Source organism: Bombus pascuorum, chromosome 17, assembly GCF_905332965.1.
Source record: "Bombus pascuorum chromosome 17, iyBomPasc1.1, whole genome shotgun sequence".
NCBI classification, from domain to species: Eukaryota; Metazoa; Arthropoda; class Insecta; order Hymenoptera; family Apidae; genus Bombus; species Bombus pascuorum.
In genome coordinates this window covers 3,360,153-3,388,005 of record NC_083504.1, presented here as the reverse complement: position 1 = coordinate 3,388,005, position 27,853 = coordinate 3,360,153, and the positions used below count along the sequence as shown (strand labels likewise).

The following is a 27,853-nucleotide window of genomic DNA, read 5'->3' as shown; positions in this document are numbered from 1 at the left end:
GCTATCTCCCTAGTGGGCTTTCTCTGGCTACCGTGTCTGAATACATACGTCTGCTTTCATTGGTCTTTGCGTTAATCATGAGTTACTGTCGAAAAAGATCGTGAACGAACTTTCAACGAAACAAGAAAGAAGAAACGAAAGATGAAAGTAACAAATTGTTTAAAGATATCAATTTTTATCAATCTACGATAGGAAAGAAACTAAGAGAGCCAAGATCACTTAGTTTTTACCCTATTTTCTTAAAGATTCATTCTACTCCGATTTATTTTCGACGAATCGAAAATAGTTTAATAGTTTGTACAGATATAGAGGTAAAAAATATCTGGTAGATATGTATATGTAAAAAGAAACATGAAATGTTCGAAAATACGTAGATGTGTGCTAAACATCAAACAGAAATCTCTTGAAGAGGTAACGGAAGTGATAATAGGAAAAGACAACTTTGCGCCGATTGCATTAATCGATCTCAGTTAGCGATTGTTCGCGAAAGCGAGTCACAATCCTTTCTATCGTGAGAAGGAGCAGTCAACAATCCATTTTCGGTTTCGGTACGATGATATAATATTTAGTAATGTGTTGTTTGTATGTGATTGTGCGGATGCTTTCGATAATAGTGAAACTTCACTATTGCGACAGCACGAGAAAATTTTGCGGCCTTTGTTAGGCAACGACACATGCCATACACCGTGGCCATAAGGTGCTAGGACGCATTAAGAATTAAATAGCGGTTCGTTGCACATCTAATGTTTTTACGCGACAGGAAAGCAATGTCGTTTTCTAAAATATTCTAAAACTACTTATCAAAATTTTACAAAAAAGTTTTATAAAAACGATACTTTGCAATTTAAATAAAGAAGACAGTTTGCAATACGATGGTTCTATTCCGAATATTAGAATTTTATTTATATATATATACACACAGTATGTTTTTATTCAGCAGTATTATATCAAGGATTAATAGGCGTAGAAAAGAGAGCCTAGGGGAGGAATTTCATTTAAATACCCTGAAGGAAACGATAATAAATCCCTTTGAATGGTCAGTGAACCGATGGAAGGAACAACGGAAAGGCAAAGTTGTCGTGGATAACATGGTGAAGAGATCCGAATGGAGGGAATGATCGTCGTCGGAAGACACGGCGAGTAAACACCGTTCGCTTATGGCAAGTAAAGAGACGTGGTCACACTATGGTGGGAGTCAGTTCTGTTATAGTAGGCCACGAGGTAGCAGCTCTGGTGTTCCTGCAGGTGTAGCACGATCGCACAAACTCTCTCTTAGTTTCTGCTGGCGCTCCAGGCTTCTCGTTTTGCCGGAGTGCGCCGCTCTGTGAAAACCGAGCTTCCAGATCGCCTCGAAAGCGATCCGGACAATGAAAACGCGAAATCTGTGCAATATCGCGTGATATATCGGTGATCGAACGATCAAGCTATTCGAAATCTAGCGAATCGACGTTGATCGAATCTTATCGATTTCCGTTAATTCGTTCATCGCTACGTTCGCTGGAAGAATACTCGATTGCAATTTGATCGTCGATTATAAAACATTGACATGAAACGACGTCGTTTCTTTCGGTTATCCGCGGATTAATAATGCGATTGTATCGCAAGAGTGTACGGATCGTAAACGATCGGTAAACCGCGCGAACAAACTTTTCATCAGTCAAGTAAACACCATCGTGCAAGTATAAATCGTAGGAGCGGTGCGCTCGATCGTTGATCGCTTGAGCGTTTAAAAGTACGCCAAGTCTTTAGAAGGAGAAAGCAGGAGAAGTTGAAGAATTCAGCCAGCTGAAAAAAGCGCCTTTCTTTGACAATTACGATTTTTTTAAGTCGATCTCGTTTCCATTTTTTCCTTCGAGAACTACCTTCGAAAGAGTTTCCTTTAAAATCACAGACTATTCGTCATAAAACGAAATTTGTTTTAATTAAATCGGCAATTTGGAGAAAGTGGATGGAACGAAAGTTATGTAAATTCTAAGAGACACAGTTATTCGTCGAACAACGAGGGAGAATCGATAAAGAGAAGCATAAAAAAAGAAAAGAACTATTGCTTCGAGGATCGAGCAAGTCACGGCAACTTCGATCGATCGTCTATATTTTCTGTCTGACTTCGAGCGTTTAACAGTTTCTCCGTTGTTTCGTACAATTTTTCGTTGGTCAACGAAGCGGTCAAGAGAATGAAAGAACACTGATCCTTGCGTGTTTGAAGGATTCGCGAACTGTGAACACGTGCTCTCCTTGGATTTTCAAATCGGTACGCGAACGATGGATTTTTGAAAAAAAGACTCGTCTCTCCGGCCGGTCCACCAACGTGAGATGATTAACAAACTCTTGTTAAGCTTTTGGATACTCGGATGCATCAGCCTCTATGGTATGTTTCTTTATATTTTTATTATTTTTACCGGTGATTTTTTGAATAATTTCTAGGCCAAATTTCAATCATTTTCAGTTATAAATTCCATATTTTATTAGTATTATTAGTCATTTGACTTTTTTTGATTTGATTCGATTAGCACGTCTGTTATGATGTGGAATAGAAACTATTAATTAGTTGTTCGATAAACGAGGTAAACACCTAACGCGTTCGGGTTACTTGTATTATTAATCGCGGTGCTTTTTCATTCCCTCGGCGTACACTTTGTAAATTCCGTTCTATTAACCGTTAACGAATCGAGGACAATTATTTAATCATGTAATCGGACGTTGAGGTCATCGACGACGATGCCTCAAATTTTAAGCGTGTTTCCTAACCGGTACCTATCTACTAACGTCTGTTTTCACTTACGTCGTTGGGCGAGGCTCAAGGAACTTTTTCCCCGAGTCTGATTGCACTCGCGAACCGCATCATCAACTTACGTTACCATCGCTAAAAGATTGCAGTGCACGAAGATTATAATATTCGACGCAAGTAACCAACAAATCGCTCTTTTATGTTTTTGTAGCTAAATTTGAGATTATCTTGCTTTGTATTGGAAAAACTCACAGCCTATAAAGATTACTACGATTGTAATGTACGGAATTAAAATAAAAGGAACGATACTGTCAATTCGCGTTCAACGATCGATAGACGATCACTTGAAAATGGTGAACCATGACGGATAGGAAACCACGTATATAGGTACGAAACTTTCATGACCAGCTTATTGTAATGAAATTATTCCAGAGTCAGTGAAAGCAACTCTGTCACAGCACTGATATTATTGCACGCATCGCCGAGGTTTCGTGTAAGTTGTCTCGAAAAGTCGAGTCGACTGGTACACGAAATTTCCGAGTAAATTTCCCCGCGTTTCGGTCGTTCACGAGCGTTCACCGTGCGAAACACGCGACGATCATTTGCGAAAGTTGCGTCTATGGATAGGGTGGTGAAATTCCACAAAAATTTGAGTAAAAAATATTTAAGTCAAAAATGAAGAAGGTAACAGGTACTGTGCACGACTGGTGCGTTAAAATATTCAATGTCGTAACGTTAAGGCGTATGAGGTACTTTGACGATCGTCAAAAAAGACAAAGTTCGACGAACTTTTTATTTGCTTAGACGGCGCAATCATGTTACATTTGTGTAACGTAAAATCGTGGCATGCATACGTGTATATACATAAATTTTTATTGCTCCCATGACCATGAAACTCGATCCAGTTACTTTCCTTGTCCTTAACAGAGAGATCTTAATTCTCGTCGTCTCGTGTGTCACGTAAAAATTAAGAAAAAAACAAGAAACTTGTTCTTTTCCGAACAGAAGATCGAGTTCTTTATTTTTTTTTTTTTTTCTCAATTTGTACGATACTGTTTTCGGTTCGCGATGATACAATTTTTTGGTACTTGAGTTAGTTAAGAAATTTTTTTTAGACTGACTGGATGACTCTTTGGTCGTACATATATTTCGCAGAAGGGCTAGAGTGACCGAATACCGTCCAGGCGCCTGAGAACGGATGCTGACAGGACGGTCACACGCGATAAGGCGCTCGGAATTTTGCTTTATCATATAGCTGCTTGAATTTCACCTGTGACACGTGACTCGTAGGTCAATGTAAAAAGATCTGCAGAAAGTAAAAAATGTGTAACTATTCGTTCAATGCTTAGCATACTATGGAAAGAAGGTAGAATTTTCGGAACGAGGAAAATTTCATACCTATGTAAGACTCCCTCTGTTAATTGTTTCCTTTTATAATTAATTCGACACGTTTTCACACAGAATCTACTCTATAATCGAAACAATGAAAATGTCCCGAACAAATTTCAGTCTGTAAACGCTTTCTTTTTCAGTAATAACCTACTTTCAATACGGCGTGTACAATGGCAGATTTTATCGGCGTATATTTCGGACGCATAGTACGTTCGCGACGATTCATCGAGATGGATACACACCTCCATTTTCTATTCTCGATGATTCACATGCGCTATCGTTCCAAATTGTTACTACGGCTAATTTCCTTGATACAAGTGTCACGTCATCAGCTTTTGACGCGAACCAGGTTTGTCAACCGACTCATGCCGGATCCAACCTTTCTCGACCAGAATGTTATCCGTAGTTTTTCGCGCGTAGAATTTCTCTAGCGAAAGAGGATGGTAGAGTTGGACGCGTCAAACTGGTGATCGGACAGGAATCGTTTCATAAACGGGACGTTCGAATTTCGTGACCCAGTCGGCTCTTGCGTCGGCGCGCAACGTTAAAATGATTCGGCAGTAGGTCATCAGAATATCAGGACATCCGTACGCTTCTAAATTTTATGTCAGAAGCCGGAAAACTAGCTGACACGTGCATTGCAAGTTGGTGTATTGCTACGTTCAACGCGTCTCGCCGATTTCAGAGGGTCGATGCGCGTATACATAAAATAACGGATGTTAGAGGCAAACATGGAATTTTACGTGAAGCTCGTACGTTCATCGTCATAGAATGTCAATGAAAAGGAGGACCGCTTTGTAAAATTCTCTTACTTTTCGATTTACCGTCAAATGGAAATGACTGTTAAACGCCTCGCTAATAGAATTCAATTTATCAATTAAATAGAAAGCTACGTGTAGATAACAAGTGGTAGTTAACCGCGCAGTCATCGAGGTGCAGAGTAATTTTGAAATACCGTTCCACGACAGGCCAGGGTTAGCAAACTATCTTCCTCTTCCGCTGTTGCACGTCCGGAATATAATTGCACGTCATTCTCTGGCTTCATCCTGTTGGCGATTTCGGTGTCATCGTAGTCAACGGGGCGGAAATACGACGCGTTGCGACAGTAAGAGAAGAAGGAAGAGGATGGAAAGAAATCCTCGATAGGTTCGATTCCGATTATGTCGCGAACGGGAACGGAACGTGAGAATTGGATGACGCGAGAACGAATTCGCGCGCGACCGGACAATCGACGTCCATCGTGTAATTTATTCCTCGTCAAGGCTTCAGCCTAGACTTCTCTCGAGATCAATGACGCTTCCATTAGTCATTACACAACAAGATCAAAATCAGTTAGTTCAAATCGTTGCGATTGAAGTAAAAAGTAAACGTTGATAAATTCGAGGAAGTTAATTTCTTTCTGTGGCGTGATATTTCTCAAGGTAATATTATATTTAGGATTATTCCCAAGATCATTTTGCGATCGTACACCGTGAAACGTTAACACGGTCTGTGGTCTATTCAAATTCGTTGTTGCCTTTGAAAGGACAGAAATACTACCTGTAATTTTTTCTTCTTAACGCGATAATGGGTCGTGACAGTTTCGTGTTGCGTGACTATAAACAGAATAGCGTTGATCGAGTTGTGTCAGGAAAACGTAGGAAGGAAGTTGGCATCGAGCAACGCGCGTCAACAATTGCGCGATATAATCCATTACCTTAAATATTTCAAATATTTCTGTTAATTGTTTCTTCTCGTGCATACTACCTTTTAACGTCACATGTTACGAAAAGCCAATCAACCGTGGACATATAGTTCCGTAGGAATTGCTATCTCGTTACAGCAATGGAATTTAGATATTTCTATGTCGATAAACTCGGACAACTTCTGCTCGGCCCGCCCACGAGAAGCAAAGGTAATCGGTGCAGCGATTGAAACGTTTCCCAATCTCTTCTGGATCCGGGTTAACATACTTTTGCGCGAGGAAGGGAACCAAGATACACGGTGGACGTAAAATCTTTACGAGTGTTTCGATGCGCGTAGGAAGAGACCGAGTACTTCTGCGTCGAAGTTAGCAGATACTTTCTCCGCCAAACGACGTCCGTTTCCTCTTTCCGCTCTCCTCGTGAATCCTCTTCGCGATCAGCTAACACCTTACGAGGCGGACGATTGGTCGTTACTTATACCGAAAACTAATGTCTTCGAGATTCCTTCTAGGAACCATTTTAAAACGACCGATTAGATCGTTTACAAGTGATGTCAATGGCTAAAAATACGATCTTTTTAAAAGTAATACTTTCACTAATCGCGAGCCTACTTTTGTGCAAATATCTCGGACATTTTAGACACCGCTTCGAAGGCAAACGTTACTTGGGTAGATGTCGACAAGACGCTTAAGTGTTATACAAAGAGAGAAGTTATTCTTGAAAGCGTAATACTTAAACCGCACCCTCTTCCAATTATCGTATACGACATCGCTTGAAAATTTAATTTTCACATATTTCATTGCCGTTCACCGCCTCCGCCAACTTTCTCTGTACTTATTACTATTTCATTTTTCATCGTTGATTATTGAACGCGCACGTATGTCGATCAAACGTGTCTATATCTTGCGTTTAAAGAAGCAAATATCCGACGACTTTCTTCTATCCATTAAAAGATCTACCGACTTTCAGACGTTGCAACTTTCCAATGATTTTAATGTCCGAAAATGTGCACTCGGATTTCCGAAATAGGAAACGAAAAACGCGACGAACATTCGAAGCAAGGCGAACGCTCGTCGTTGCAGATTGCGAAAGAACGAGCTATTGTCCACTTGCCGCTCTTATTCTCTTTCTCTTTAACCGGCAGCCTTCCGGTTAGAAATTTATCGCTGCTTAGTCTGACCAGTGAGAGCTGTTCACGATCTTCCGACTTCTCGTGGCGATCGTTCCAATTTATGGACGCGTTTGGCTACAAACGCTTCCTATTTTCTTTCGTATATGCTTACACGTAATACGAAGTACGCGACTATTAACTTCCGGTTTAGTTCTTTTCGTTTCGCAAATTTCGGTATTATATTACATCGTAATATAGTATTTCCAGAAATTCTCTATGGATAATTTTAGTCCTTCTACATTTTTCGTCCTTTCTCTACACGGTACCGATCATTTCGGAAATAGAGTACCGCGAGAGGAGTGCATACCATGCTAATTCACCGATCCGATTACCGTTGAAAGGCGACGACACTCGGAGACCTTGAGAGTAGATTTATTGTATCTTTGTGAACGGTGAAACGAGAAAGGCGTAGTCGTAAGGATCGGTAACTTTCATCGACTACTATCGTCACGTGATGCGGCCACTTTCCGCGTGGATCCTTTCGGATGCAAAAGCAGTCAGCTCGCGGAAGGCTCGTTGCTCGGAGTAAAAAATTCTTTCATCTTCCTGTCTCCGAACGTAACTAACCGAAAGGCTCGTGTCGTTCTTTCGTCGCCTGACTATTATGAGGTTGATCGATAGAAGAACGAGTGGATGTGCAGTGTAATAGAAAAATATATCGAAATAAAAAGAGGCATGGGTATAAGTATAATGCATGTTGATCCAGGTCCTTACTAAAGAGTAAGGACTATAAAGATAGTGTTACGATACGATAGACCCGATAGGGAGCACGTTCATATATTTATAGCAACAAAGGACATTACCAAAAAGTTAACCTCGTAGCTTTAGCCGAAGGCAACAAGAAACAGCAATAGAAATCTACTTGCAGCTCTTTTGTTTCTAGACCTTGTAAACCGAAATATAATTTATATTCAAGGGCACAGTAATATACGGACCTCTCCTTATTTAGAAATGTTCGTTTCACCAAATTCTATTCTCTTCGTAAGGGCGGTCTCCGGATCACGGATATACAAAAGTAAAGATCTTGAAGCAATTACTTCAACATGATCCATTACCACGACACGCGACGTATTTTTAATTCACGCCTATTTTTCCTCTTTCATCGCATTCTTTTCGCTTTCAAGCTCCTCCGCATATCCGTGAATCGAACCGTATTTCCGTTCCAAAACGATCAGCCATTTGTCTTCCAATCTTACCGTCGGATTTCCGTATCTCCTCTTCAGGAAGAAAACTCGACTCGGCTTTCTTTTTTTTCACGAGTCACTCGCGTCGTTCGATAACACGTGATATAGCCTATATAGTGAAATTCCTTCAAGATCGAAGGCAGAGTTTCGTAACGGGTTTCCTCGGTGAATGCCAGAGGCCAGGCCATGAATTCAGTTTTAAGGTCAGCAAGATAGGGACAACGGAGTATCGGTGCCAAGTAGAAGAATACGGTATAACGGTTCCACACTCGACATTTTCCACCTAAAAGACCTGGTCAAGATTCAAATATAAATCCAACATACGCGAGTACGTTCGTGTCCGAATTTGGGTCGTGAAAAGTGAATCGAATCGAGAAGACTGGTGCATGACGAATAGACAGCTCGCGAACGGAACACCGATCCGCGGATAAGAGAACGCTGATTATGCGATCGGAGTTCGATGACCTCGACTCGCTGGATACCGTGTTACTAAGTTCTTTAACCCTTATGTAGGTAACTAAAGTGCTACAGATATACGACGAGTGTATGAGTAAGAATTAAGTCTCGATTAATTAAGTTTTGCCGATTTCGACGTAGAAACGTCCAAAGATTAAGGATACGGGCTTCGTTAATTAATATTTCAAACGTTTGCATTTTCGACGTAAAAGCATCCAAGAGCGAAGGATTCAGACTTTTGCGTTTCAAGAATGTTTAACGATATATCCATCGGAAAATAAAAAGAATTTGTCAAAGAAGATACAGAGATAAGAAAGTTGCTGGGTATTCGATTGTGCACGCTAGGATCCAAATCGATCCATCGCATCGCCTACATCCACCGCGATTCGTCGTTGCGTTGTTCAAAGAACAAACACGGTCGTGAAAAGGACAAACAGTGAGTATCCGACATCGTGCTACTAGAAATTATCCCTTCTTATTGTGAGAACCAGCTCGCTATCAGATCACCGGCTGTGTCCCACATACAGCTAGTTTCGTGTTCTTGGCGCAAGAAATTGTTCCTTTATCGCACCATTGTTCCACGACGGGATTGTTCGGTCTAGAAATTCGTCGATAGCGATTACGAGGGATCCGGATACACGCGATACCAGAGATATCGGAACAATGGCGGTGTTGGGTAAGCGCGATTGTTGCGCGTTTTGTTTTTGTCAGTCGTTTCCTCTGTATCCACTTTTGTTCGAGAGCGATAAATTGCGTCGTGCATGCGGAATGTGCGAATATCTTTTCGAAACGATATTCGAAACGATAACTCAAGAGGCCAAGATTTATTCGTTCGCGCGATAATCAAATTTAAAATTACTCTACTAGATTTTCTGAATAGAACGAGGAACGTTTTAAAAGCATGGGAATCTGGAACAAGTGAAAATAAATGTAATAGATATCTAGTAATAAAAATTCATCTGTATCAGGTAAGAATAATATAGAGAAAGTTGTTAACGCGTGTAAATTAACAAAGATTATGGACAAAGTATAATAGAGTCGCTCGTTTCTAAGTGTATACCTAAAACGAAGTGAAAAAAGTATTCGCGTTGTATAGAGTAATGGATCGTTTGAATATTATATTAACGGTGGGTTAAAACATAGTTGAACTTACATCAGCTGTTTTTATTTAAGAACCAGGTGATAAATCATGGCCGTTGCACTAATAGAGGTGACGTATCCGAAGGAATCCCGTTGCAGAGAGCGTTTAAAGTATCTCTGTACCGTTAAATCTCAGTACCGATGCCATCTTCGTGTCGCGTATGTACCTAGATGTCCAATGTATAATCTCTTCTAACATCTATTCAGAATTACAAAGGACACGTTGGAAGATTTAATCGTTATTCGCAATGAGTATTGTCGCTCGACCATAATCGTAACTTGGACATCTCGCTTGAAATCAACGTTATGCGCACTTGACGCTCTCGTTGGCTGAAATGCAATGGTAGTTTCCAGACTAAGTGATCATCGGGCTTGAATTATTAATTCAAACGTCTCGATTGCGACATCATCGACGTATATATACGCGATCGAATTATAAATGCACTGGAAGGTGGTTTCGTTACGGTTATCGAAGGTGAAGCGATATTCTAAAGCGATTTCGAAAGCTTCGCTCGCGTCATCCAGGGAATCATCTACGCTGAAACGATCGCGTATGCGATCGGCGTCCACCTTACTCCTCTAGTTAACGCTTTCATTAATCTTATCAATCGTATTCACGATGAAGAAACGCTAGATTTTTTCGATCGATCGAAAGTGGTGTACCACTTAGTCGTTCTCCGATCGTACGGCAATCAGTTCGATCGTGATATTCGCGTTTTATAACAAGTTGCTGCAAAGTTTTTCCAGTAGCTCTAAAAAGAGAGAAAATTCGTATACCGTAATTGGATGTTCGTGAATTAACCATGATGTAAGCGAATTTTGCCTCGATCCAACGAAAGAACGAAATCTGGTTCGATATTTGCCCGACTGATGTATATTGCAGTTATTTCGTAACCGATATAGAATTTTTCCTGGAGTTACGTAAACTCGTCGATGTATTAGCGATACGAAAAAGTAGAATCGGGGCTCGACACGTCATAGCTATGTTTTCCTTGGTGTTTTCCATTTCGTTAAACGATCGGCTATCTGTGTTTAATTATTCACGCAGTCTGCTTGTCTCGCAGGATACACGCTTGTCGAGCGATCTAACGACTCTGCCAGGTGTATAATTGATGGATTTCGCCTGCGCTATCAAGATATCGCGTCGGTTTTTAGATCGAATCTCCGTTAACACCGGCAATTACGTTTGTCTGTGTTTCTCCCTAGCTATGCAAAATACACGATTATGTCGTTGGAACGAACAATCCGATCGAAATGCAATTTCGCTCGAGTCATCGCGACGTCGGAATCTGCAGACTCTGGAATTTATTAGTATACGAACGGATGTAGCAAGGAAATTGGAGGAATCGAAGAATCGCCGGGTTTGCGGTTCCGTTCGACACCGTTGGCTTCGTTTTCGATTCGTCGGTCAAGTGGCACGTACTAATTGTCATTGACGATGCGTAAAACGGTCAGACTCGATCGTCTGTGCGAGTCGTTCCTACAGAAACCTTGACACAGCCTCCTCGACTAGACTCGAATAAACGGACGCTTAGCTAGCCCTCTTTCGTACGAAGATACACGTGTATCGCGGTATCCGTATAAAGTACGCGTTCAAGATTAAAATACAGGGAGATACTCGTACGACACAGTACATTTATTTTATAATTGCGGAAGTAAGAGAGGTCGACTCGTACAATTTTTTATGCGGACGACATAAATCGTTGCGTTGTAATCTTTAGTTAAAAATCGACAGACGACGGAATGTAACGATTCGTTGCTATGAAAAAGTTAGGCGACCAACGAGGGCAGGCTACGCAAAACCGCGTATTATTATGTCGCACGAAAATCGCCGTATAGACGTACGTTTACGCGTGGAAGCGCTATCGGCCTGCGATTTTTCCGCGGCGAATCGTCGTTGGAAAGTCACCCGCCGGCTTTTAAACGAGGCGATGAGGTGCTCGGATCGGTCGCCCGAGTCACACACGGTCAGTCCTGATTTCAACTCCGCTGATTTCCCTTTTCCATGCCTCTCCCTGACTCGAGACCATGCTCCTTTTGCCAGACGCTCGTTCCACGAACAAAAACTCCAGCAACTCGAACCGCTCTCCGATCTAGCTGACCATTAACGGCCTATTCCTCGGGCACCTGGCTTTCTTTTTCCGAATTTCTCCCCGGCTAGACTCGTCCGGTCGGTTCATCCACCGCCACTGCGATCGTGGTTGCCTGTTCGCGGGCGAATATACCGCCTCCGCTCGTATTCTCTTCCGATCTCTGGCGAGATAATCGACCGTTGGAACAAAAAGAGTTTCTCTTTCTTATCTCGACTGACCTCGCCGCCGCTGCTCGTCGATACGAGCAACTTTCTTCGTCCGATTTTCTTTCCGCGTTTTACTTTTAGCCGCCTCTGTCTCGTCCCACACACCGCTCCTCTTTTTATTACTTTTATCCAGACGTTCCAATTATCCACGAATCGTTGGTTATTCGCTTCTTAAGATCGGAACCGTTGCTCGAGAACTTGTTCCTCCAGACGCTTATTCTTTCGGATATCGCGATCCCTCTGCCTTTCAGTTTTTTCACGTCGGCTCGCGGATCTAGGTCGTAAGTTCAGGAGACAGTCGCGATCCTGATCCGCGACTCCTCGACCCCCAATCCCTGAGCGACAGGTGACTCCGATTTTCCGCCGTCCAAAGTTCTTCCATTAAAAGGAGAATGCCTTGGATAAAATTGGACCTTGGATGTAACGTATTTCCCAAGATCGCTTTAACGCTTATGGTATAGGCAATAAAAATTCTGCGACCCACACAGCGTACAAGTGAGTGTGGTGCAATAATACTTCAAACTTTTGCATAAATTTCGACGTGGAAATATGTAGAAGAGAAATTTAGAAATTCGAATCCGGTATCGGTATCCAATTACTCGAAATTAAGGTTGAGGTCATTCCGATTTTATGCGCGAAGACCGACCTATAAATCACTAGATCGCTGTATCACAGCGATAGCACCGCAGAATGTATAATTTTCAATATACGCGATAATTGGAAATATTGCAACGAGTATCTGCGCGATATCTCGAAAGGATTCGCGATTCTAATTACACTTTCCGTGCTGGACACGTGAGTTCCTCGGCATCGATCTGCCGGTCAATAAATCAGCCGCAATTTTCTAATGCTCGTGGACCGACAGGTTGCTGGATCGACTTATCGATCGCTTAAACTTTCCCTTCTCACGAATATCGCGTCGGAGGCTGCGGCCGGTAGACAGGTTTTGTTCGACGGGTGTCTTCGAGCCAGCTCGTTAGCGTTTCGATCGTCGAGTTTCTCGTTCGCAAAATCTCGGCCTTTTGTTGGCCGGCAGCGGCGTAAGAGAAGGAAGCAGGCTTGGTTTACTTGCCGAGTTACATCGATGTCTTCCTGTGTGGCGTCAAGCTTGAAGAAAAAAAATTGCGTTCCAGGAGATTGTTATTCAGGCGTTATGCTAATAACGGTGCAACGAGCCAAGGAAACCGTTACGAAGTTTCGCGCGAATCTATCAATCTGACCTGCGATGCGTGTAGTTCGGATCCCAAATCTTCGATTCGTTCCGAACAATTTGGCGTACCGATCGGTCCAGCGACTTTGTTGTTCGATCGAGTGTTGGCAGTCGTTCTCGTCCGACGATCTGGTTCAGGCGCATCGATAGTCGGGTTTATCGACTCTTTGCATTCCCAGATGCGCAAAATGAAAGACGCTCTCCCGCGCTGTACGCGTTAGAAGAGTCGCTAATTGTTGGAACGGGTCTCGTTGGACGAAGGTTAAACGGTTTAGCGGAAAACGAAACACGCGACGAGAACGGTATAATCGCGCAGTATCCTGAAAAAAAATGTATTTATTTTTCCGGGTAGCTTCCATTAGAGTATACAAACTTGCGCAGAGTAGAAAAATATACGCGACTAAAAAGATAATATTACGATGATGCACGGTGTATCAATTTTTTTATACGGCCAGCTTGACAAGATATACGAAAAAGATTTAATAACAAGACCAAAATAGATTTATGGTAAATACGTGCTTGCCGGTAGGATGGAAGTAAAATTTCCATCGCAAATTACTCGATTCACCGTCTTGTCCGACGAGAACGTTCCGTTTGTAGAAAAATCGGCGCGATTGTCAACATGTCGCTGTTCGTTCGAAGGGAAGGAGAGAATCGGTACTTGGATCGCGAAAGAAGCACAAGGCGTTTGAATCATATTTATCGCATCGTTTCTACAGGAGACCCGACGGTTGCGCAAGAGTGGCCGACGCCTCTCGACGAATCCGCGGACGAGAAAAACGATGCCGAAATTTTTCGAGCGGTCGTCGAATCTATGCGACAGTGGACGTTGCACAAGCAATTTCATCATAGGACCAAGAGAGAAGTCTCGAAGGTTTGCTACGAGGATGTCGGCTGTTTCGAGGACACAGGACCGTTCAGTTACCTGGAGATGCTCCCGTCACCACCTAAGGATGTTGGCACTAGGTATTGCAACATAGACTACCGCACGAAATGATTCGTGAATACGGAGTAGACCGTGATTTTCTATCTATGGTGTATTTTAATCAGTCGCGTCGGTCTCGTCATAAATGCAGCCAGATTTTTACATCTCTTACGAATCTTTCGCTAATGCAGCTTTAACGTGCGATCGTACTCCTTCTCACGACTAAACTATGTTTCCTTTGCGATGATTACCGTTATTTCGTGCAGCGTTGAGATAACACGAAGATAGAGACGATATCTGGCTTGTGACCTAGCATAGCAAAAGCACGCCCGTAGTTTCGTTACATCTTTCGTAAGTAAGGCGATGCGTTGTAAGAAGCACGCCTAGTTGCATTTACGAATAAGTGCAATCGCGCATGGGTGGATATATGAACCACTCGCAAGCCAAATTGATCAACTCTGTGTTTTACAAGGTTCTCAATTTTGCTACACGAATATACGATCGATGTTTAACTTTCCAGAAATCGAGTTGTTTAACGTTAATACGGTCGATCGGTTTGGGCTGTTGCGTGGCTTACAGAGAAGAAATACAACTGCGATACTTTCTTTTAGCGTGTTATTTCGATGAAAGGATACTTCGACTCGATCGTGCGAACTTGTCTCTGCAAATATTTGCTCGTAATCAACCAGGTGGCGTTAACGAGACGCGTTCGTTAGCGTCTCTTGTTCCTAGATCTTTTGTAATTCTATCGGCAATTAATTAGAACGAGCACCCGACGAAATATGAAACTGGTTTTAATTATTTCTTTCGGTACGTTGCAGATTTCTAGTGTACGGTAGCAGAAAGGCAAGATCGATTCCGATGGAAGTTCCCGCCGATGACATAAACGATAACGCACACCGTGCCATAGATCCCGATCTACCCACCAAAGTGATCGTGCATGGATTCGGATCCAGCTGCGATCATGTCTGGGTTTATGAGATGAGATCCGCGCTAATGACTGTGCATGAATGTAATATAGGTTGGTAGTAATTCTTTCTAGTTCCATGATTACGTACGATAGACCGTGAATATTTGTGCAGATTCGTATTTCTGTAAACACGATCGAAGACACGAAGCCTAAGCAATTGTTCGCTTCGTTTACTAAATATTGTTATCTCATGCTTCGGATACTCCATGTACGTAGTTTTGCATATTACGCGTATTTTTACGTTTTCTAATTTCTCGTGAATGCACAAAAATTCACGGTCAATTCGTGACGATAGATTTCATACAAAACTTTACACGAAACAACTGTTTGGTATAAAAACGAGGAGTCGATCACACGCCAAACGCTTATTCACGGTTGGTATCAGAAAGTTTCATTGCCCTCTTACCACCTGGCCATACAGTCAACGTAAATTTCTCTTTTCACTTTAACGAGCTTCATCCTCAGGCCGAGCGTATCTTTTCAGTATGCGTAGACTGGGGACCAGGAAGCGCGGTTCCCAACTACGTGAGGGCGGCTGCCAACACTCGTCTGGTCGGCCGACAATTAGCCAAGCTGGTGCGAAGTTTGAACGTACCTTTGGAGAAGGTTCATTTGATCGGTTTCAGCCTGGGTGCTCACGTGGCTGGATTTGCTGGCGCTGAGCTGGGAAACGTCTCCAGAATCACAGGTACGGCGGAACCCATTATGCAACGCTTTTCTCCTTTTCTCTGTTCGTGATTTATTTGTGGCGCGTTTACGATTGCCCTCGTTCGCTCTGTATTTGGGCAACGTGATGCAGTTATCGCGCTCAAGTTGAGCAACGTGTTACGGATAGCTGTAGTCTCGGTGTCCTTCGAGAGCCGAGTTTCCATCGGTAAAAGGAGATCCGACCTGTTAAAGTCCAGTTCGACTAAGCGTAAAGGGCAACTACGATTATTTATTAATCGTTGAATCGATTAAACTTTTTCTTCCAGTTCTCTCTCGCAACTATCCTTCGGTAAATTCTTCGCTCTAAGAAATCATCGAGTACGCTCGCAGCTACGCTTTGATAAGCTAATCGATGCGATCATCGAAGCATAAATATATTAGTATGCGTGTTTATGAATTCGTTGCCCTTCTCGGTGTGATATTTATTCGAATGAAACAGGCTGCGAAAGATCGATACGCGAACGCGGCGAACGAGCATCGAGACAGGCTTGGAAAAATGGCGAGAGGTTGAGCAACCCTCTGATCCATATCTTGATCGTGCGACCGTTCACCAGAAACTGTGACGAGGTCTTTTGCAAAAGCGTTCCAAGTAAATGTGTCGCGATTGCCATTCCGATATTTCCATCCTTTTCCACGCGTCGACGATCTTTTCATCTCGATTTTCTACTTTATCAACGATTTTCCATTAACTGCGCTTTTCTCCAGCCGCTTAGATTTCGTTTACACTCGTTCGAACATCGAACTTTCCATCTTTTATTTTAATTAACAGCAACAGCGGTATAGTACGAATGAATTTCTGTAGGAGCATTATTCTTGAAGCAGAACGTTGTCTAAGAATCTGCGTAATTCACAGGATTAGATCCCGCAGGACCACTGTTCGAGTCTCAGGATCCTAGAGCCCGACTCGACAAAACAGATGCCAACTTCGTCGATGTGATTCACAGCAACGGTGAACAACTGTTGCTCGGTGGTTTGGGATCCTGGCAGCCTATGGGTGACGTCGATTTCTATCCCAATGGGGGCAGAATGCAGACAGGCTGCTCGAATCTGTTCCTTGGTGCCGTATCGGATATTATCTGGTGTAAGTGTCTCTTCTATTGTACACTGCCATGAGCGTTACAACGCTTGGTGATATTTAACGCGTATCGAACGCTTCTCACCGCTTTTATTATAATTTTCGAATAAACGCGACAAGCAGATATCCGAATACCTTTGAATAATGCGAATACTTTTGAAAATGGTAAAAAAGATGGAATCTGGATAGAAAATTGTTTCATCTAATCTAAATATTACGAGTATACCTTTTATATTTTATTTTTGCATATCACGTGCATTGTGCGGGTTTTTCACATTCTAAAACTTCGTCTCATTCATCCTACTTGCTATGACGCATCACATATAAAACCTACACACATATGTATAGTACCTACACTTTGTACAATTCATGCGCACGTTGGCACAAGTGCTGCACGTAATGCACTTGACTTACTTAATGCACTCTATGTATTTTATAACCTGATGTACTTGACGCACTTATGACAAGGTTACGATATCGTCGAGTTTATTCAGAACAAGAGGATAATAGGGTAAAGGCCGGTAAAATGTTTGAAACTTTCGCAGATTAACGATACTTAACGATACCTATCGTCTATTTCTTCGTGTAACAATTTGTTCTTATTGCGAGCTATTGGCAAAATCTAATCTAAGAGGCACAATAAATCAGAGATTAGAAAGCGGGATCTTTTTCACGAGTGTTGATCGCCGTCGTTCGGGATAGCGTTACCTTCTCCGCAACGCGGATCGAATTCTTTGTCCTAAAGAAAGCGGGTCACGCTGGCCCCGTGAAATGTCGCCTAAAGATACTTTGAATATTCGCAAAAGTCCCGACCATGCTCGATCGCGATCTCCTCTGACTCTCTTCTCTTAAGGCAGCTTGGTTCGGTATCGACTCGTGTTCATATTTTGATATTCGTTACATCCCAAGTTACATCTCCAAACGCACGCACGATTTTATTTCTTAAACAGATTTAAATTATCCACTAGACTGCAGGTCTTTACGCAAATTCCAGCAAAGTATTTTTCCATCCTCGCGTCTCGTATAAATGTATAAAAATCCGTAGCCTAATTATCACACAGGAATAAAAAAAACCTTTTCAATTAGCTCTATTATTTATAATTCGCTTTATCCATATAAAACAAAGTAAAATAAAATAAACTGTTCGTTAATCGTGACAACGACAATTTAGACTTTACCGCACAAGCGTTGAAGGTATTACTTGATCAGAAATTTTCACGTTGCAGCGAGCGCCGTCGAGGGTAGATCCCTGTGTAACCATCGAAGGGCCTACAAGCTGTTCACCGACTCCGTAAGTCCAAAGTGTCGATTTCCAGCGTTTCCATGCGACAATGGGTACGACGGTCTTCTTCGTGGCGAGTGCTTTCCTTGCGGTGCGAACAGCATGGGCGGACCTTGCGGCGACATGGGTTACTACAGCGATGAATCACCGGCCAGAGGACAACTTTACCTGGTAACGAGAGACGAAGAACCTTTCTGTGCTCACCAGTACCAGGTGAAAGTGTATAATAGTCGCAGCGAAAGACCCGCTAGGAGTTACGGGAAACTGCAGGTAACTCTGGTCGGAGAAGGATCTTTTAACGATACGTTTGCGATGACGCGGAAGGACGAAGAGCTTCTGGTTGGCTCGATTCTTCAGAAAATTGTTGTACCGCACCCTGCGATTTCCGATTTGGAAGCTATCGAGGTAATCGATAGATCGACATAAATATTCTCCGTTTAGAAATATCAGGACACTTCTGTCAGCTTTGCGTAGGATCTAATTAGATTGTTAATTAGAATATGGTATTTCTACAAAATGACGATTCGAAGTATATAGTAAGAAAAAGTGTGGAAATTATTTGCGAGATTTGTAAAGAAAAATCATGCGAAAATTGTTGTCAAAATTCGTTCCTGTACAATTCCTTGATTTACATATCGTTGAAAGGATTTAAAGCGAATCAGGTAACTCGATATCAAAAGTAAGCAGATGGAATATGATAGAACATCTAATATAAATGTCATCAAAATACTAAGAGTACGAATTTTAATAATCTTCTAACGATTTGTCAAATTCATCTTGTTTTACTGTAATTGTCCTGATACTTACGAACAGAGATGTATATGCATATAATAAAAGTCTAATAAAAAACCTTATTTATTCTGCTCCAAATATTACAGATCAAGTACACGGCGTACAGCGGCTGGATCTCTTCAGGTTTGGTGTCGTGGAGCATCGACAAAGTAGCCATTATCGACAGCTTTGGAAAGACTCTCTCCGTTTGCAAAAAGAGTCTGAGCTTAGAATCTGGGAAACCCGTGCTGCTTCCTCTCTTCGCAGGCGAATGCAACGTTCCCGTGGAATCGGATAACTCAACGTCGCCAGCGTTAGAACGTCTGTTGCAAGAGAAACCAGGTGGCATCGGGCCATTTACCAAAGAACAGAATTACGAGGCGAAAGACAGTATCCCGATAGAAACGTTCTCGAAGGAGAGAATCGCGTCGTTGTCCTCGTCGAAAGGTTTGGGTCCATTTACCAAGGAGCAAAATGTGCGCATAATCGAGAGGAAAGAAAATTTTAAGACGAACAACTTCGAGGAAACGGGCAATCGTGGCAGTAGCTCGAACCCTTGGAATATCGTCGACATATCCAGCGACGGAGATTCGAATTCTCTGGAAAATTCAGAGACTGAGAGAGGCAGAGGATTCTCCGGTTCCAATTTGTTCGCTAAAAGTCCTTCTCCAAATCCTTCGGTGGAACCCACAACCGAGTTCCTTCCAGAAATACGAGAACCTGTACTGCAAATCGATAAGAAGGAAACGGGAAGGTCTTTGAAGTTTCCGGAAATCACAGAGCCGATCTTGAGGCCACGCTCGGCGAGACAGAACACGAGAAATGAAATTCACGGTCGTGAAAAGCAGAAGGAGGAGATACAGGAGACTTCCTCGACGTCCAGAGCTTTCACGGTACAATTCTTGCCGGAAAGGTTGGCTGGGATCCTGGCGCAAGCCGAAAGGTATGCCAGGCAAACCCTTCTTCCTCTGATTTCGCAGTACACGCCCAGTTTCGTAACTGGATCGCGATATGAGGAGCCTAAATATTTTCCACCCTTGGGGGAGATCGCTTCGGAGGATCAAGGGCCCAATGAACCGGAGTTGACTACGAACAACTACCAACAGGACTTTGAACGACAGAACCGAGACGAGTCTGCTTTAAGAGAGGGGAGAACGATGAATTCTTCTAACGCTACGTCGATGGAAGTACCCGCGATTATCGAGGCAAATTATCAGGAGAAAGAGACGATAAATTCGACGAGAACCGACGAAAGCAACGAATGGATACCTATAGAACATTCTACCGTTTTAAACACCTTATCTAGAAAAGATTTCAACGTGTCCAGGTCTCTGAATTGGGAACACGAAAAGTACAATTGGTCCACGCAAACGTCAGAGAGTAGCACGTCAAAAGTGGACGATTGGGTACCCATTACGATTAGAAGCGAAATTGAAATTCCCGAGGCTCTGAATAATGTCTCTAACGAGATTAGCTTGTCTCGCGTGGTTACCGACAAGCAGAGTAAGGCTGTTCAAACGGAAGCTGCGACGATAAAGGACTCTGGAAATAATTCGGACGAGGCTGTTACCTCCGGGAAAGACGAGAGAAAGTATATTCCTCTGATCGATCCGAACACGAAAGAATTATCGTCGACGAGCGTGAATGATATCGTAGACGTTGGTCCGAGCTCTTCGAGTACGAGCTCTACGCACTCGCCGCACTCTCACATTCAGAAAATCCCCAGACCGATAGAAACGAGAAGTAGCAAACCTAGTTTGACGAGGAGGAGCATGGTCTTCCCTTACGCGTACGAGAAGAAGAAGGATCCTAGGACAAGGTACATACCTTTGATACCGGAGGAAGACTTTGGAAGGCCATACTTTTCGGTCGATAGAGAACGCTGAAGAAATTAAGCGGCGAAAAAATGTTTGGAACAAGATTTATGGAATCATCGTTCAAGATATGTTTCCACTCTTACAAATGTGTCCAATTTCTTATTGGTTTTTCCTATTGTTTGTAGTTGTTGATGATCAGTTGTTAACGTTTTCGTGGAATTTGTGTTTTCAGTTACTGATACTATGGAACGTGATAACATCGGTCAGTAAAAATCGATGGCTTTATAAAGCACGCTTTAAAGATGTTTTTGGTAAAAATTGGAGCCTTAACTTTATTTTTGTATATAGGAATTTTTTTACAATATATATAATATAATATATATATATATATATATATATAGCTTCGCTGAAATCTGTTTTCTTTTCACATCGTTACCGTTAACTAATTCTTAGTTATTAGAATTATTATCATCGTCATCTGTATTTCCCCCATTTGTTTTATTTATGTCGAACGGACGATCATAAGAGCGAAAAATCCCACTTTGTATATGATGATCCAATCTTGGAAATCGCAAAATGAATCGCTGAAATAGTGTTATATTTCTTCTTCCGCCCCCTCTCTCTTTCTTCTTGTATTAATATGTACAGCTGGTGTCTATGCGATCCACCTTCATGGCGGTTCACGCGAACGGTAGTCAAAAGTATGGAAGAGATGATTTAAATGGACTTCTATGTGTATCTATAATATATCTGTTTTTACTTAAAATAAATAACCCTTTTTAAGAAGAAAAATGCGCCTCTCGGTCTTGCAAGTCCGATGTACTTTTACTCGTGTATTCTGTTACACTTTCACAGCATCTCTTTTCTCTCTTTTTCTCTCACACACGCACGCAGACAGAATCTCTAACCTTCTTTTTTCGCTTCTGTTCGTCAAACGTTCGTCAAAATTCATGTAATTCTTGTCTTCTCCTCGACAATCATCTTCCGCCAGCAACCAACTCTCTCAGGATATGCCCACTCCTGATATGTCCGCGACTATTAAAAATAACCCATTCGCAGTCCTTGCTTCAATGTTTCTTCAGGTACCGATTGACGCGTTCAAACAGAACGCATCGTTCTATGATAATCGACTCGATACAAAAATAACAGGTACGCAAGAGTTTCGTTTCGATAGCTGGGAAGACTACAGTTAAAATGACACATTCGTCGATCATCGATACACTCGAAAATAAAAGCTTTGTCAAAATGTTCTACGTTATTTTCGCATCGACTCGATGGGACGAAACAAAAAAATCTTGGCTTCTGGTCGACAATGCATTCCGTTAGGCAAGGAAGAAGGGACTGCGAATTATCGACAACTTACTACTTACATACATATTTAACAAACACGCAGTCTTATCAAGTAGAACCCGTGAACGAACTCTGACAAGTAAAAAGGTATAGTTGCCTATTATTCTAGTAGAAATTTGGTTCGACTCGTCCCGCAACCAGGGCGACGAAACGATTTACACGCTGACGCGCGGTACAGTACCTACCCAAATCATCCTCTGTTACTCACACACAGTACTCTCAAGGATATAAAAAAGAAATTCATAAAGAACGAACCAGACTTGTAATCGTGACACGAGGTTGAAGATAACTTAAACCGATTAAGCCGATTGACTCACGATATAAAGGAAATTATAAAAAGAAAAAAATGTCTGGCATTATGGAAAACAATTCGGTGCTCGTCAAAAGTCTTATAAGGATACTGTATCCGCGTAAAAGAGCGCAACTAAAAACTAATATGCTCCGCGTGCCATCTCGAATTCGTCTCCTTGTCCCGCTAAGCTCCGAGTCAACAAATTCTAATTATACAACTAAGTATTTTACCGTATAACAGAGACACGATTTCGAGGCAGCCAAAGGAGCACGTACGACTTCTTACGCTTCTAAATATTCACATGCATTCATTCGTTCGATAGATCGTCGTTCACAATCTGAATTTCATGCGTGTTCTTCGACGAACATTCGCAATGAAACGTTATTCCCAATGGTTCGTTACGTTCGTTTCGCGTTTTATCAACGACTACCGATGTATCGTATCTTCGAACAGGTTGCGTAGTATCCGCCTGTGTTCTGTTTGTTCGCTTTCCTTGGAACACTTAAGTAATTAGCGCTACGACATACAAAAGATAAGGCCGCCGACGATAATACACTGACTAGATCAGTTTCATTTGCTCTTTCTCTCGCACTCTCTCTCTCTCTCTCTCTCTCGCTCGCATACTTTCTCTCCCTCCCTCTCTTTCACAGTGTGTGGTGGACCATCGTCCCATTTCTTTTATATCAACAAAAATATTCAGGACACGGTATCTCTGTCAACAAAATATACTATGTGTCTCGTTTCGCATCCTGAGTACTAATCTACGACGCGCAAAACGATCAAACACCACGTCGTGGCGTCGCGCGTTGGGGAAGTATTCTTCGCTCGATCAAAAATGTAATTAAAAACTCGTATAAGCACAGCGTAGGCCCTGACGAATTCTTTTACCTCACCAACTTACACGATACTGTACAAAAAAAGACGGCGATACGGCAAAAAAATAACGGCACAGGTACGAATGATCGTTACAAGAAACAAAGATATAAATTATACCAACGATATACTTTACTTCATACGTAAAGATCTGTTAAAATCTGTCGTTAGATGCTCTTAAAATAAAAGTAGTTTCGTTTATCTCGTTTTCGAATGTTCGAATTCATATAGGAAAATATACCGCCTTCTGTTGTACATTGCCGTAGTTTTCGCTGCTTATCCCGACATCCTGATATTTAATGTAAGAGTTTAACGCTGCTGAACGACATCAGCATCGATATCGGCGCGAAAAGAAACGTGTGCAGACACGAATCAAGTAATAGGAGACGATTGTTGGGATTAGTAATGCGTTCAAAAACCGTTTTCAACTTAGAAATGAATACGATTGGTTCATTCACATTTCGATTTTGTATGATCGTCGTTAATAATTGATAAAAAATCGGTTGTCGTGGATAAGGACGGAGGTGGCTAACTAGGAACTGCGAGGCACTGCAAAAGGTAAGAACATGAGCAGCGTTTCTACTGGCATTGGATCGCCGCAGTCTCAAAATGAAACGTGTATTGCTTCTTTCGATCCTCTGAACCGTTAACTTCTTCATCTCCTTCTATTAAATTGCACGTCCGAGGAAAATAGGTTGATGGTGTTTGAAAATTCCTAAATATTCCAAACTACAACGCAAGAAACGTTTCATTTTCATGCAAAATACTATTGACATATCCTGTGGCATGTGTAAAGTGAAAGAACCTTCTTTTAAAATTTACCAGCTATTGTATCGAGTATAAAGTTTTTTTTTTTTTTAAAGTGCACTAACGCGGTGAGAAATATGTAACGATCGTCGCACGCGGAAGAGGAAACTCGCGCCGACAGCTTCAAACATAGCAGTATGGGTCAATAATGTATGTAGATTATCAAAAAACATCACAGTCGGGTTACTAGATTTTAGAGAAGTGTCCGCTGAACTCCTACTCGACTATATTTTCATTGAACTTGAACCAGATATTCGAATCTGGTTAATACTGACCCTGTTCCAACTTTAACCGCTTCGATCTCAAAGTCCGATAAAAATATAATCGTTCTTCGATCTTCTAGCTCTTCTTTCGCGCGCGACTACTTTCGTCGTTCGACCCTACTTTCCACCGACCCGCTACTCTTTTTCAATATCTTTGTCGCATCGACATAGCCATCGCTGTTCCACGTGGAGCAAATCGGGTCGAAGCGTTTCTCTGTGTAGGCGCTTTCACGCGGTCCAGAAACATCGGTAAAAAACCAAGAAACCCTATGGAACGAACTGCTGTACGACGTGCGAGTGATGCGTATCACTTTTTGTCAAACAAGGGCAATTTGCTGCGTACCGCACCTTCGCAAACGACTAACCTTTGCGCGGCTGAGATACTGCATAATGGAACGGGACCCTCTAAATTTGCTTTCAAGAACGTTAACCTACTAGAGCTGGCATCGTGATCGGCAAGTCGCAAACTACCTGCTTGCTTCCTCTCGAAATACTCGACGATCTTGGAAATGGTTTTACTGGAAGACCCGATACCGCTTAATCTATCCTCCCAACAGGAGTCGCCACCTCCTAAGCTCGCTATATCTTCGGACGAGTCGGTGTAGATCGAGCTGGTTCGATGGTCGTCCAATAAAAACAAGCTGCTTGCCGCGGAGCTGCTCAAGGTGGAGGTGTGTCGACGATTTGGTGGCTCCGGGCTGAGATCTTCGCCGACGCAGCTCCAAAAACCCGACTCACAGCTACCTCGCCTTCTTGGCTCCCATCCGTCTCGGAAAAGCGGATGGGTGAACAAGCTGGCAGCGCCCGCCTTTGTAGCCACCTGAAAACCGGATTATCGTTTAATCTCTAATTAACTACACCGAAACGCCATCTCTACCTGGCTAATTACTTCGATCGCCTAGACGCCTCTAATTACCACGTCGCTATTTAGCGTTCGAGTTTCGCCTATACGTTCGCCAGTAAATAAAAAGTCAACCTTACTATCCCTACCTTTCTCTCCCATTTCTTCCTGGCGGTCGGACTGCTCGGTTCCGAGTTTGGTTTCTTTCTGTCCAAGATCTTCGCGATACTGTCGTTCTGCGCGGGCTTGAACTTGGCGATAGCATCTGTGACGCTTGGCCTGACATCCTCCAGAGACGGAAGCTCCAAGCAGCTGGAGAACAAATTGCCAAGGATTTTCTTCACGCCACCCAACGCGTGGAACGGATTCGCCGTCATAGGCCTGTAATGCGGGTCCCTCCTGCTGGCCAGTTCCGCTACCCTTCTCACGGAATGACACCTAGCCTTGTCGGAGGGCGTTGCGTTGTCGCAACCTCTCGCGTCCGCCGATTGACTCCGCAGACGAGCAGTCTTGCGCTTCGTCGGTCGTCCTTCTCGAGTGATCTCGTCCATGCTGGACATGAGGGCAGGATCCACGGACTGACGTTTACCGATATTGTTCTTCGATTCCTCCTCGTAGTTGCTGATCATAGTGTCCAGGCTGCAGGTAATCTCGTGGAAGGTCGGTCTTGATTTTGGCTCGTACTGAAACCAGAGCGATTCATGCGACCGTGAAACGGTACGAGCAGAATGACATCAGAGATTTTGCAACGCGCGTAAAATGCTATTATCAACTGTATATGTACGTACATACCGACAATCTCTAACGAACACGATAAGTTCGATGAAGCAATTTAATAAAAGAACATTGTGAATTTGAACTTGGTATCGTACGAAGAACGGATTCGAAGGAAAACGAAACGTTGAGAATCGAACAAGACTCGATCTGTCAGAGAGTTGAAAGAAAATCTGAACGAAAAAGTTAGGCGAGCGTCGAAAATGCCTGGAAAGTAATATTCTACTCACGGTGCAACAATTGAAGGCAAGCTGCAGAAAGGCTGGCGGCGGATCAGCTGCCGCGCAGATCTCTGCCACGGCCAGGTAATCGAGGCCAAAGTTATCTGACCGTGGTAGAACGTCCGGATCGGCCGGCACGCGGCCGATCAGCTCGCAGACCACTATACCGAACGAGAAAACGTCCGACCTGTGATCGTACCATTGACCCTTCAGACATTCCGGTGACATCCAATAGGGACTGCCTACGGTGCTCAGCCTGTATCCGGAACTGGGATCCGGGATCTTCGCTGCCAGCCCAAAATCGCCCACCACGGCGGTCATTTCCGACGTACTTTCGTCCTTCTTGATCAGCACGTTCTTCGACGTGAGATCCCGATGAAAGACTCCACGACTGTGGAGGTAGGTCATGCCCCGTGCCACGTCTCTCGCCAGATTCATCCTGATCGGATGGGGTAGAGGCGTGTGCCTCGACATGATCAACTGTTCCAAGCTACCGCCGTTTATGTACTCTGTGAGGGCGTGCAGTTGACCCTCGTGTACACAGACTCCCATGAACCTGGAATGTACGAATCAAAGATGGTCGAAATCAATGAGAAGGAAGATGGGGAAAACGGACGAGAGCTGGTGTACTCGTGTCAGATGGTGTTTCTCAGGCTCCAGGTTTTATTCGATTTACTCTCTACGCCCCGGGCACCGCGCATACTATTTTCCTAGCTGCATAATTATCAACGTTGTTACTATTATTATAATTATCGTACACGAGATTGGTTCGTGGCAGAATGTTTCTCGGTTTTCCTCTATTCTCTATTTACGAGACTTATTACGAGGATAGCGCGTGTAATGGAGGGAAGAGCGCTCGCTTCAAATCCGCTTTGAAATGTACTTTAAAATCTACCACCTCGCGGCTGATTCTGCACTCGTTCGTCCTAATGGCGATTCAAGTGTAAACGTTGGAGCTGAGTTTTTCGGTGCCGAGCTTCGCTACGTTTTCTCTGTCCTTACGCGGAAAGGCCAAAGAACCAAAGGCGGCGAGGTGAATTTTTCTTGCGTTCAGAGAACGAGGTTTAATTACCAAGCGAGTCGCGGCCGCGGTGCGGCTCTCTTTATCAATCCGCGCACGAAGCGCGAAGTCGTTTCGCTCGTTACTCATCTTTCCCTATAAAGATCGCGACCCTCGTGTATCGGGCGAGGACAACGCAGGACGAAGGTCTACGACCCATATGTGCACGCGACTGTCATCGAACGATCGACGAAACACTCCGAATAAAACACGTCGACGCGAAACCTGCTGACGAGCAGGGAGAAACAATTGTTTCTCGTGAAAAACGACACCGAAATATGGGCATTGTGATCTGTGATGTTTTTATTGTAGCTCGAATCGAATGGGACGCTGCGATATGAAAGAAAACACAAAAATGGAAACTTGCGCGTATCACCCGACAGGTTTTGTTCGAAGTATAAAAATATTTCAGTACGCTTTTCTACATCCATTGGTATTTCGTTTGCAACAGAATCAACCGATACACGTTTACAACCTCGTTAAATTCATTAACATTATCTATCTAATGTGCACCTCGTCGGTAGTTTGTTTGCTTTGTCTGAAGTCGTAATTTGTAACT

General features: G+C 42.9%; 2 protein-coding genes across 2 annotated transcripts in view; one reads left to right on the top strand and one right to left on the bottom strand.

Moving 5' to 3' along the window:
* Positions 1 to 1,054: 1,054 nt before the first annotated feature.
* LOC132915454 (uncharacterized) lies at positions 1,055 to 21,209 on the top strand. Its single transcript, XM_060975259.1, has 7 exons — positions 1,055 to 2,368; positions 13,985 to 14,231; positions 15,012 to 15,211; positions 15,645 to 15,848; positions 16,722 to 16,949; positions 18,170 to 18,630; positions 19,104 to 21,209. Exons 1-7 carry the CDS (start codon positions 2,314 to 2,316, stop codon positions 20,880 to 20,882), a joined length of 3,174 nt encoding a protein of 1,057 aa, XP_060831242.1. The 5' UTR covers positions 1,055 to 2,313; the 3' UTR covers positions 20,883 to 21,209.
* A 404-nt stretch (positions 21,210 to 21,613) lies between these two features.
* The window catches only part of LOC132915452 (uncharacterized), a 31,182-nt gene continuing 24,942 nt past the window's right edge, over positions 21,614 to 27,853 (bottom strand). Inside the window, exons 3-5 of the mRNA XM_060975257.1 lie at positions 26,244 to 26,790; positions 25,389 to 25,922; positions 21,614 to 25,218 (exon numbers count right to left, since the gene is read on the bottom strand). Coding sequence (XP_060831240.1) covers positions 24,706 to 25,218; positions 25,389 to 25,922; positions 26,244 to 26,790 — 1,594 coding nt within the window. The 3' untranslated portion in view covers positions 21,614 to 24,705. The remainder of the gene's footprint in view (positions 25,219 to 25,388; positions 25,923 to 26,243; positions 26,791 to 27,853) is intronic.

Bases quoted from the DNA above. Each gene is read 5' to 3' on its own strand.
- LOC132915454 (XM_060975259.1), top strand. From the start codon at position 2,314: ATGATTAACAAACTCTTGTTAAGCTTTTGGATACTCGGATGCATCAGC. The intron at 15,212-15,644 runs GTTGGTAGTAAT...GTATCTTTTCAG, and splicing joins TGTGCATGAATGTAATATAG to TATGCGTAGACTGGGGACCA. The intron at 18,631-19,103 runs GTAATCGATAGA...CAAATATTACAG, and splicing joins CCGATTTGGAAGCTATCGAG to ATCAAGTACACGGCGTACAG.